Here is a 12587-nt window from a genome sequence, read left to right on the forward strand (position 1 = left end):
ACAGTGTTATAGTTGGCTGGAATGTTTATTTGAAAATAGTGTAATATTCGAGTATTTCCATATTCTTTTTTGAATTTGTTTTTGAGTATTTTATTATAAAGATTTAATAAATGTATATCATGCTTTTATTTAAGTAAATAAAAAATAATAATTAAGTTAAAAATTGATCAATAATTGTTGTGTTAAATATTTTGTGACTTAATAATGAATAAATGTCTTAGAATTAATGTTAATTGAAATATAAACTATACATTTATAATTAAAAAAGGTTATGAAATGTGTTATGTTAAAAAATGTAGGTACCATTATGTTTTAGATTTACATTACTGTACAATAATTTACAATTAAAATTATTTTCGTACAATAATAAGCAATTCTAAGCTCTAGATTATAGTTATAACACATTTACAAAATTTTTGTTAGTTAAACAGTATTAACATAACATTACGTTCTCACTGCGGTCGCTGGAACTGTTTTAAAACCTGAATGAAATAAAATTGTTTGTTAAAAAACCGAATTGGTACGAGTGTAATTTTGCACAATATTTAATAAATAAGGTAAATTGTTTAAAATTTTAAAATCTACAGGTTTTTGTCAAGTTCAAATTCTCAATTATTTATTATTAATTATTAGTAGTTACTTATGTGTATAAATACAATATAAAGGCAAACATGTTATTATGAAAATAGTCAAAAATATATTTTATGAAAATTATTATTAGTGTTACATATAATAGCATATAAAAAAAAGAAGGTATATACTTACTCTATTGAGTTTGTTGAATGAAGATCATCGATTCTTAACTTTTTTTGTACTAGACGCTCGTTTGGCAGAAGCTAATGGATTTCTAGGAGTGGTTGGACCATTTGTCAAACTATTAGATTTTCCACTATCTTTGGTCATATTATCTTCACTACCACTATTTCCTGTTTGTGACTCAGTTTCACTGTTTATTTCAGCTAACAATAATAAATAATTTATCATATTAATTTTGATTAATTACTAAAAAAATAAATGATTTTGTAAATACCTTTTTCTTGAGCTTCTACCAAACCACTCACAGCCTAAAAAAACAAAATTTTTAGAATGTGAACTTGCATTGATAAATTCAGATGTTATAGTAATTATAACAGTCTAAAGGGTGGCTTATAGATAACTAGGTTTAAAGTTTAAATAGATATAAAAATAAATTGAAATGAAGTACACAATATTTATTTATTTAATGCTATGTTCAAAATAAGACTATACCTCGGTGGGCAACTTGTGCATATCCCGAGTGGCTAAGTTCCAAATCACTGGTTTTGCGTGTCAACTAGGTGGGGGAAGTGTGACCATTGAAAACAATAACTGGTCGCCCCCGAGGTATCGTCTCATTTTAAACAGAGTATAGTGTAATTTAAATGTATAAGTAGGCATATTTAATTGGTCACTGATAAGTAAAGAGGAGATTACATTAATTTATAATACATTATCTAAACAGTTTTCATCGGACATAATTATGGAAGTTACAAATATCAGTATGGCAGTGTCCAGCCAAAATGAAGATTTATAGAATAATAACAGAAAATTTAGCTAATATGCAAAAAACTGCTTTTTTTTAAGCTACCTATACTATACAATTATTATTTATAGAAAATAAAAACTTACAGCCATAGAAGTAATGGAAGATTTGGAAAAAAGACGCTCAGCTTCTTTAAATTTCCTGTTCCGTGGTTCATTTTTTGAATTGGGAAGTTTATTTGCTGATGTAAGATATCTGTCCCAACCACGAATGATATTACCGTATAAATGAGTGTCTTCTAAATAACTTCCTTCAAATGCATATATTTGACGTTCAAGATTGGCCAATGTTTCCTACAACCACAATTAATTATTAGTCATAGAAAGAAACAAGTATTTCATATAAATATTAAAAATCTTATTTTATTTCAATGTGAAATGTTATAATAAAATGTAACCATCAATGTAAAAAACACATTTTTTATTTGTCTAAATATTTAGTGCTAAAGTGCAGTATGAATAAACATAGTCTATAATAATCAGAATAGTTGATTATTTTTCTCTATTACTATAAAATCTTAATTCCAAAAGAATTACTTTGAGTCAAACGCATTTTCATTGGTAGTTACTAACTTTTTTAAATTCAAATATTTTTGAACATGAAATACATAGGTACACGGGTGCTGGTAAACACGATATAATTATTGTTGTATCAACACGTACTGTATCTCTGGTCAAACTCTTGCATTTAACACGTAAATTATTAAATTAAATATATCAATCTTAAACGAGTTTGAATGATTACGGCTGGTTGTGATGATTATGATATAGTATTATGCCACACGTAAATACGTAGAATGTAATTTACAATCTAAAATAATAATCTGTTAAAATTAGGGGGTAATGTTGAAAAACCTAGACAACGTGTGGTGCGTTCGAATCGTCCGTGCAAAGCAAACTTACGGCGATATCTGATTTGCGTTTGACGAGCTCGGCCAGCTCGGTGCGCAAGTCGTTGGAACCTGACGACTTGGACATGGCGTTGCGGGCTTAGACGGTGCCAAGTATCTACCGCTCGAATACGTTACCCGTCGTTACCCGCCCAAACCGCGAATGAGGGTTTGATATATATCAATGAAATAATAATTCGTTAAAGCGCCTCTTGACCGAAGCGATGCGCGGTGCGTGGTGCGTCGTCGCCGTTAATAAATTGTTGTTATTAATTGTTGAATCGTTTTAATTTTGATTTTTCGACAGATCACTGATTAGCGATCGGCCATCGGTGTCTGTTATCAGTAAATTATCACGATTCCGCTGTTTGTTCATTTGTTGTCGTCGAAATATTGGCGGGACCCGAAAACGGGCGGCGATGTCGGTAACGTTGGTTGCACTGCGCAACTCGCCAATTTAGGCGGCGCGAGCTTTATTTTTTGTCTGCATCCCGCGCGCACCTCTGAGCTTTGTCTTGGCGCTCCGGGTGGATTGATTTAAGGCTTATGCGTATTATTGATTCGCCCACGCGCGTACGCCGACGTACGCGCGCACGGCGTTCGACCGCCTGGCCGGGCGCCTGCAGTATAGTTGGCGGTGGGTTAGCGCGCCGGACAGCAGCTGCACGCGTCAAGCCACACGTCGTCGCGTCGCTATAAATAAAACGGTCGTTTGCACTCGGGTGTTCGGGTGCGGCGGTGTGGGTTGGCGCACTCCGACAAACTCTCCGACCGTCGTCGACGGCTGGACAGTAGTACGTTGCGTGTACCTGTCCGCTGCGAACGGTACCCAATCGAGTTCGGTCGACGGAGTCCATACGGAGTGCCTGCAGTGCTGATCGCGGATGTCCGACTGGGGACAAATCGCCGGAGGTAATTTTAGTGTGGATGTCTTCGTGCCCGGAAGAGAAGTATAATATATATATAATATTGAACGTTACCCATCGGGCCAGCAGTACTATTAAACGATGCCTTTTCAATAAATGGGAATAAGTACAAATTCGATGATATTATAATATAGGTACCGAATAATATGATCGAATTCATTAAAAATAAGCATAAAGTGTTTATGTCTCAATTCTATAATGCATAATGCATTATTATATTGCATACCTCTACGTATTGATGTAAATTGGTGGAAAGAGAGTAGGAATTGGCTAGGAAAAAAACCAATTGAAATAATAGTTTTAATATTATTCTTATATAGCGGTATCGTTCATACGATAAAATGACTGAATATCTGTTATTTTCTTATATGCAATATTGGGTCAAATATTTTAGAGATATAACTTGAAGTGGTTTCTTCACTTTTCCGGCCAGACAGCACCCAATGTCCCAATATATGTACACACACACACAGGCACATGGTCCAGTCGGTGGAGGAGGATCCAAGGATCGAGAGGGAATGGTTGAGACATTGTATGCAGTGGCTCGACGAAGGGTAATTTCAGGGAATTTCCGATTTTTGGTTGGTGGGTGTATTTTTTCCCGAGTACGTAGGTATTTTGTATACTCGTAAGTGTTACTTTGTTTTAAGTTTGAGTTAGAAATATCTTCTAATTAAACTCAAGATTTTTGTTGTTGTTTTTTTTTTTTTGGGGGGGGGGGGACAGACAATTTTCCTCCTTTCCTTACATACAAGTAAACAATCACCACTAATTTTTAATAATCATTTTTTTATACAAATTAGTTCATAATATCATGTGTGTATTTATATTCATAATATAATGTTTATAACTCAACATGACGTATCAATTCAAAATGTAATCAGTTTTTATCAAATATGATAGTTTTTTCGGAGTAACTAATAACTAATAAAGTAATAAGTGTTTTTTATATTAAGGATATGTACAAAAAAATTTAATTTAGATTTTAAACTAATAAATAATAATCAAATTTGAACACGAATACGGCATACGTAGTAAACACAACTTAAAATCAAATAAACTGCAACTGTGACAGTTCAGCTGTCTAAACGAGACTTCATGCCACAGATAGTCTCGAGATTCGGCAGTTAAGTCATAACATAATTATAATTGTTAGGTATCCTAGTTGTCGATCAAAGGCAGCAATCCGACGTAATTACTGGTACCTAGAGTTTTTTAGTAAGTACCTATAAATCTATAAAAATAATTTTCTACAAAATAATCGATCGGCGATTGCCACAAACCTTATAATGTAGGTACGACTTCTAATGTATATCGTTATCTAACATAACAATGAAATTTGAAAATAAAAACCATCATCATTCATCATTTTAATATATCCATGACAAAACAATAGTATGTTATAATAATGTAAAATCTAATATAAAAAATTTCTTTGGGGGGTGCGCCACTGATCATATTATATACCTAAATAGGAATACACTAACACATAGATACACCACACACGATTACAATTTCCATTTTAAGTCCACACAATAAACCGTATAAACGTAATTCGTACACATTCGTCCACATAATAATATTATGTGGACAATGATTCGTAAGAGAATTATAGAAATTCTGTGTAAACGTATTTAGTAATCGTCATTTGCACAAAGCCTTTCACGGCTTCAAGCGATAAATCCTATAAATATCTATCTGTGCCTACCTAATAAAGTTTTGTGCAGCCTTTCCCCCTCTCTCATTAAAAAAACTGAGCACTGGATTCGACGATGTAAATATGACTGCCAATTGGGATCCGCGTTTTGATCGTTTTTTTATATCGATGTATATCCTTGTGCATTTTTTCAAACTCAACTGCAGTGTTAACGTAAAAGTTTTCTCGCTCTATATGGCTGGCACAATTTGGTCTTGAAAAAATGGAAAATTGACACGAGGAGCCAGGAGCGGGTTACCCTAGCTCTCGGGTTAGACACTCTAATTGCACCAATGTTTATGCTATATGTATACCAGGGGTGGGCAACTGGTGGCCAGCGAACCTTTTTTATCTGACCCCAGCTACATTTTCAAATTTTTTTTTTTTTTAATTTTATTTAAGCTACCAATATAAAATTATTACAACTTAACAATTACAACTAAAGATACATTAACAAATAACAATACAAGAACATTTTCAAATTACATCATACAATTTTAAAGATTATCGTCTATACTATATAATCTATTTAACATCAAATAAAATGTATATTTTGAATGACCCTTTTTTTGCTTTTTATACTCTGGCCCACTAGATTTTAATTTTCTAAAAATTGGCCATCTAGTGACTTTGAGTTGCCCATCCCCGCTATATATCATATCTACAGTCAATAAGGAATAAGAATTAAGGATCGACTTGGCTTCTGTTAATATTCTAAATGGCAAATATTTTAATCACATTATAATTTGCGTTCATTGTTATTTGTCGTTAATGTAAGACAATCTTACTGATGAATTGAGCCAAACAATCAATATTTGTATTATTTTTATACTTTACTATTACTATGAAGTATGTGATGTAATCAACTGTTCATGAATTTCTTTTTTGACCAATAAATATTCTCTCTTTCTCACCTCAGTAAAAATCATAAAGGTATCACTGTTCTACCCCCGTTGATAAATAATTTAATAAATACACTCATGAGTAGGTACGAATTTACTACGATATTGTGGTTATAATGTCATGTATTATACATTATTGTATTATTATACATAGTTATATGATTTATTATAAATGTACGAAACGTGCACTGCTGCTGCAGTCTGCAGGTGTGAATATAAAATTATTGTGAGGTTCGTATTTCAGATTAGTCTGCCGCGCATTTGACCCGAATCTTTACGCGCATCGAAAACTCATCCCTTGCTGACTTTCTTTGTTAATTGTATTGTATGTTTTGCAAGTGTTTTCCGGAACTTTGTGGTTTTCCATCGATTAGTAAATACTAATTTATGTAGGGAACTTATCTATGATGAGTGGTGGTCATTGAATCAAAGATTAAACTTATTCTAAATACCATAATAATTGTATATACATATTTATAAATATTGGTACTGTTATTGCCTTATTGGGTTCGAACTACCGATGTTTCTTTAGTTTCTTATTACGGTCACAGGCTTATACTAACCTAAAAAAAATTAAGGAAGTTAAAAAACAGACAGTAATTGTTGAGCTATAATTTAAATCGACAAATATTTGTTTCTAACATTTATTTTGTACATTTGTTTAAAACACTTTTTTCGCTATAAAGACGTTTGAGACATTATTAAAATTTGAACATTTTTATTTTAACTAAATCAGTATGGGTTTACAGATTTACTTTTATACCTATACAATTGTTTAAATTTATATTATAATGTAGGTATAATTGTATCATTGGTATATTATATTATTTATAATTGTCCTGCCAGTTTTTCAATATCAGTTTGGTATATTTTCTTTAATTAATTAATTTTTTTTTATTTATATCATTAAATCAAATATAAATTGTACAAATTATAAATACAAGCATATAAATATAAATAGGTATAAACAACAATATCTCTTATGGTCTATGAATTATTATACCTAACTTCTTTAAGCCTTACATTAAATATTACCAATGTTGTTAAATATTTTTTTAGGAACATCCTGAGGTATAAACATGGGTTCTTATTTTTCATATGGTTTCAGAAATTATATTGTTTTTTAACTAATATATGGATATATTTATTATATCATATATGTACAATGTAATACGTATATACCATTTTACCACCAGTTCAAGATAACTTGATATGTATTTTTTATGTTTCAGATTAAAATGTCGGTCATAACCATATGTAAAGCTGTCGAAGAAATGAATACGTTTAAAAGTCAACCAACTACTAAGCTTATCAATGCTTCTACTTTATCAAAGTTATCCGAGAAAACATCAATAACTGTACCATCTACATCATCCGTCCAATCAAATCAGATATTGCTGATAAACAATGTAGAAGGACAACCCGTCTCTGGTATATTATTACCTTCTAATCATTTCATGCTAAAATTGAATCAAAACCAGCTCCAACCCGAATCAGATCCAGATGATAATACAGAGCGTGAATCTACTTCAAAATATTTTTCAATGAATAAGAGTGAAAAGAAAATGTTTAGAGAAACATTTTTTTGTACACTTCTAGATTTTATGCACGAAATTGTGAAAGATGGTCGTATTGTTAGTTCTTCTGATCATATTTGGGAACGTGTTGCTTCAAAATTAGATAATATACTTAAACCAAAAAGTATTTACAATCGTTTTATTCTAAATAAACATTCTTGTAGAACGAGATTAATCGAAGCATATCTTAAAGACCCTAAAAGTCAAACTACGGATATATCAATACTAAACCATATGATGAAAACGGATATGCACCATGAAGTTGTTGAAAAAAGACCGGGTCATGTTGATAATGAAACATTTTATGATGCTTTGTTCGTGTTCAAAGATAAGGTTCTAAAGGATGGAGAGGTAGCACCAAGTGTTGATTCTGTCTGGAATCAAATCTCAGCACACTTGAACCATGCTTTAAAGCCCAATAGCATTTACTTGAGATTCAAACGTAATACTCACAACTGTCATAAAAAATTGCTTACTCATTGTAAACTTGATCCGTCCAAAGCTAAAACCTATGACGTTCCTAGTCGAAAGTTTGTACCGTCTATGGAGAAGCAACAAAACAAAGTAAAAAAGAAAAGTTTGAAGTTTGAAGATTCTTCCAAATTTTTCAAAGCATTATACACTCATAGAAATAAAATCATACAAAATGGGTCAATAGCAAGATACAATAATTCGGTTTGGAATGAAGTGGCAAAGATGTTAGATTACGCTTTACAGCCATCTGATGTTCATTCTAAATTTATTCGTAATCATGACTTATGTCAGACTAAACTTATTGAGGAATGTAAGGAAGATGAAAATTTCACACCATTAGTTGTTCCAAAATTGAACAAACCTAATAGTGTATCAGATGAAACATTTTTCAATGTATTATGTAAATACCGTGATGATATTTTACAAAATGGAAGTGAAATAGCTAAATTTTCTAATCCTGTTTGGACTCAAATTTCAAGAGAACTTAATGATACCTTAAAGCCAGCAACTGTATACTTCAGGGTAACAAGAAATTCTCAACTATGCTTAAATAGACTTCTTAAGCCAACTGGATTATTGACAGATTACGCTTACAAAGATACAATTAATAAAGACCATTTTTTCGAAACTATATGTTTGTATAAATATTCAATAATGAATGGTGATCAAGTTGTAGATTTAAGTGATCCCGTTTGGAATGAGATTTCTCTTCGATTAAACTCTGCATTATCTCCTGAAGTTATCTATGATACAATCTCTAAGGATAAAGATTTGTGTAAGACAAAAATGATTCAAGCTCTTAAAACAGAACGTAGTGTGTTTTCTGGAGAAAATCCTGAAGTTTCTGAAAATATGACTGAATTCACACCCATAGTCGAATGCAATATTTCCAATGAATCTACTGACGATTTTATTGAAGTAATTAGTGAATTTAAGGATTCTATTTTACTAGCCAATGGACAAATAGCTTTAAAAGATGATCCTGTATGGAAACAAATCTCTAGTCGTTTGAAAGATCTGAAGCCAGATGAAGTTTATTCATATATCATTAACGATTATAAAAATTGCCGTACTCGACTTTTTGGTATTAATTCTGTTCCTAAAAACAACTTATTTGAAGCATTATATGCTCACCGACAGTCGGTTATAAACAATAATGTCATCGCAAATATTAATAATGGAGTCTGGACGAAAATTAGTCAAAAACTAAACTATGCATTGAAACCCAGAGAAATTTATATGAGATTTATTAAAGATATAGATGGCTGCCGAACAAAGCTGTTGAAATCTTCAAAAAAAGACTTTTGTCGTTCTCAAGGTATTGATAAAGACAAGTTTTTAGATGTGATAATTAACCATAAGGACTCTATACTTAAAAATGGAACACATGCTAAACCTAGTGATCCAATTTGGAGAGAAATTGCATCTAAACTTAACTTTTTAGTTAAACCATTAACTCTTTATAATAACTTTATGTTAAATAGACATAATTGCCAGCAAAAACTTCTAGAAGCTTGCGAGACAGATAAAAAAGAAGTAATTTCTTCACCAATTTCATCAAAAATTACTTCTCAGATGGACCATGATTACACAAAAGGTGACGCAGACACTAGTTTTGAAGATTTGATATCCATGAGACAAAAAGTTGGCTATGTACAAGAAAACGACTTCATTGGAGCTTGTTTAGTGTTCAAAGATAAATTAGTGAAAAAAAACTGTATAGTGCCTTCTACTGATAATGTCTGGAATGATATATCGAAACACCTTAATTATGCAATCAAAGCTAAGACAGCTTATTTGAGGTTTAAACGAAACACTCACAATTGTCAAGGTAAATTGTTTGGACATTTTCAATTAAACGATGTTTCTTACGAAGGAGACGAAGATGCATATTCAGTTGAAGACCAAAGCATTGAAGATGAGATGTTCTTTGATGCAATATCAATTTTCAAACATTCCATTATCAATAATGGTATTTTTGCTATGGAATCTAGTCCAGTTTGGTTGGACGTTTCAAATTTAATGAACAATTTACTGTCTCCCGATGAAGCGTTTTGGAAATTTCGTCAAAACAGTGATTCGTGCAGAACGAAATTAATAAAAAAATGCTTAGAGGATTGGACCAACGAACCTTCTTCGGTTATTAAAAATCGAATTCAAGTTATTAAATCAAAAGAAACATCGTGGAAAGAAACATTAAAAACAGAACAAACTGCGAGAATGGATAAAAAAAATTGCACAAAAACTTCAAATTTAAACGATGATGTATTTTATGATGCCATTTATAAATATAAAAGTGATATATTCCATAATGACTTGATTGCAAGCTGTACAAGTCCTGTATGGACAGCTATAGCCAAAGAGTTAAACAATGAAATGGAACCATCAACCGTATACTTAAGATTCAGGAATAACATGACTAAATGCAACCTGAAATTTGCAGAAGCCGCTCAAAGACACAATAACTATCAATTAAAACAAAAGCATAGTCAAATGAAAAAACCAAAACAATTACTTATTGAAGAAAATTCTAATGAATCTTGCGATCAACATATGGTTATAGACTATGATGACGAAGAAATTATAGAAATTGAATCTGATATAGAAAAGTTTAAAATTAAGGATTACAGTCCTGTTCATAAAACTATACCAATGCAAACAGAACTGCAAACAATTAATCATGTAAATAAATGGAAATGATTATTTCAACAAATTCAATCTACATTAGCTACAGCTAACATGGAAATGATGAATAAAACTTATATTTAATTATAGTTTGGAATAGAATTTAATAAGGATCTCTGATGTGAATATGTATTTTTTCTCATTTTACTTTAAAATTACTTAATAATGACTGATTAATGTTACCTGTAATTTTAATTTGATTTATTTGTTTACCTTGTTTTTATTTTTGTATTTTTCCATTAAACTTTGAGGTTGTGCAATATCTGTGTTCAATAATATGTTTTTAAAGATAATTTTCTATTTTGATTTGTCATAATTTGTAATATTAGACCTTTTAGTAAGTTTATTACTTATGTTTTCATAATTTAAAATATTTATTTAATTGTAATAGCTACCTACATATTATACTTCTATTAAAACGTGAGTACAGTATTTAATAGATATAGGGCACAATTATACCTACATTTTGTCACATTATTTTATACATATTTTTATAATTATATATTATATTAAATATTTTTAATATAACTATTAACTATTAGTTAGAATCTCTTAAAATAAAATTAATTTATGTTCTTGTTCCAAGCAAATTTAATTTTTAACTCATTTTGATTCCATCTAATGATTTAAATTCATGTTATTTTTAGAATTCATTTCAAAATAGCATTGGTTTATAATTTTAATTGTTGATAATATTTGATGTATTGTAGGAATTAATGTACTACCTATACTAAGTATAATATTTTAGTATCTAATTATTACTAATTAGTAATTATACTTTACTTTAAAATATTCATAAATAAATTTAGTTGATAAATAACAAGTGAGTATTAAATGTATTAGACATTATATAAATATAGCTTCTCACTGAAGAACCAAGTCTGTTCTAATATTGTGATTTGGTAAAGACTGACCACATTAATCAATATTTTTTATCGGCTTGTACAAATATTTTTTTACATAATTTATTCAATACATTTTAGTTGATAAAACGATATAAAATATCATAACATTTTTTGTCAAATGTTAAAAGTAGTATGTAAATTAAATGCCAATGAAACTGTACAAATTAAATTTCCATTAAGCATTTAAAAACTTAAACTCAAGAATGTTTGTATAATATTATGAAGTATTAAATGTTAATAGGTATTTGTAATGAAAACTAAGACTAACTCAAACAAAATTTTATTACTCAACTATTTATTTAAGAGAACGTCGGACCTGCACTTGTAGTCTCTATCTAATATAATTTACATTCTCATAATTCACTTAAAAATAAAAATTGAGAAACCAACAAGAGAATTATGGATAATATTGGATAATGTTATTACATTTAAGTTTGATGACAGGTTAATTCACTCTAATATTTAAGCCAACAACACAAAATTGGAACTGCTGGACATACATTTTGGTAATATGGAGACAACATGAATGAGTATGACACTATGACGTCCTCTTAACGTATAATTGTGTGATAAATCGTAATTTTATCCTGTAAAATGATGCAATGTAGTGATAGAGTATAATTCACAGTGGCAGTCATTAAAAACTAGCGGTAAATGTATTAAATAATTATATTATAGATTAACTATATTTATATAGAGCTCAGAGTTCAGAGCTGCATAAATATATAGGCTGTGAGTTTTTGACCTATCAAGATAAAATAATATTGATGTCCAAATATTCTCTTGTAATGTTAACCATTTTCACAAAAAATTTCAGAAAATAAGTACCTACCTAGTTAAATGTTAGTTTATTTTTCATCTTAATATTTAAACTAATAGCTAAAAGGTAAGCAATACATTTATATATAGGTAATAGAATATATTATTTATACTTATAATATAATAAGACATTATTACTGTTTGAATATACAT

The 12587-nt window shown here is 30.2% G+C and overlaps 2 protein-coding genes across 3 annotated transcripts; one reads left to right on the forward strand and one right to left on the reverse strand.

Annotated features, from left to right (window-relative positions):
* Positions 1 to 355: 355 nt before the first annotated feature.
* On the reverse strand, positions 356 to 2795 carry LOC111032229 (chromatin modification-related protein MEAF6). The gene is made up of 5 exons (XM_022312493.1): positions 2464 to 2795; positions 1648 to 1854; positions 1031 to 1064; positions 766 to 959; positions 356 to 482 (listed from the first exon to the last, which is right to left on the reverse strand). The coding sequence occupies exons 1-4, from the start codon at positions 2536 to 2538 to the stop codon at positions 790 to 792; spliced, it is 486 nt and encodes a 161-aa protein (XP_022168185.1). The 5' UTR covers positions 2539 to 2795; the 3' UTR covers positions 356 to 482; positions 766 to 789.
* Positions 2796 to 3003: 208 nt separating this feature from the next.
* LOC111032228 lies at positions 3004 to 11214 on the forward strand. Of its 2 annotated transcripts, none has more exons than XM_022312490.1 (2): positions 3004 to 3362; positions 7207 to 11214. In XM_022312490.1, exon 2 carries the CDS (start codon positions 7213 to 7215, stop codon positions 10723 to 10725), a length of 3513 nt encoding a protein of 1170 aa, XP_022168182.1. In that variant the 5' UTR covers positions 3004 to 3362; positions 7207 to 7212; the 3' UTR covers positions 10726 to 11214. The 2 variants fall into 2 exon arrangements, with proteins under 2 accessions (XP_022168182.1, XP_022168183.1); XM_022312491.1 differs by lacking the exon at positions 3004 to 3362 and adding an exon at positions 3403 to 3510.
* The last annotated feature ends 1373 nt before the right edge of the window (positions 11215 to 12587 follow it).

This window comes from Myzus persicae, unplaced genomic scaffold (assembly GCF_001856785.1).
Source record: "Myzus persicae strain clone G006 unplaced genomic scaffold, MPER_G0061.0, whole genome shotgun sequence".
In the NCBI taxonomy this organism is placed as follows: Eukaryota; Metazoa; Arthropoda; class Insecta; order Hemiptera; family Aphididae; genus Myzus; species Myzus persicae.

Coding starts and splice junctions, on each gene's coding strand:
- LOC111032228 (XM_022312490.1), top strand. CDS start 7,213: ATGTCGGTCATAACCATATGTAAAGCTGTCGAAGAAATGAATACGTTT.
- LOC111032229 (XM_022312493.1), bottom strand. CDS start 2,538: ATGTCCAAGTCGTCAGGTTCCAACGACTTGCGCACCGAGCTGGCCGAG. Junction 1,855..2,463: donor AACGCAAATCAGATATCGCC/GTAAGTTTGCTT, acceptor TTGTGGTTGTAG/GAAACATTGGCCAATCTTGA. Junction 1,065..1,647: donor CTTCCATTACTTCTATGGCT/GTAAGTTTTTAT, acceptor TTGTTTTTTTAG/GCTGTGAGTGGTTTGGTAGA.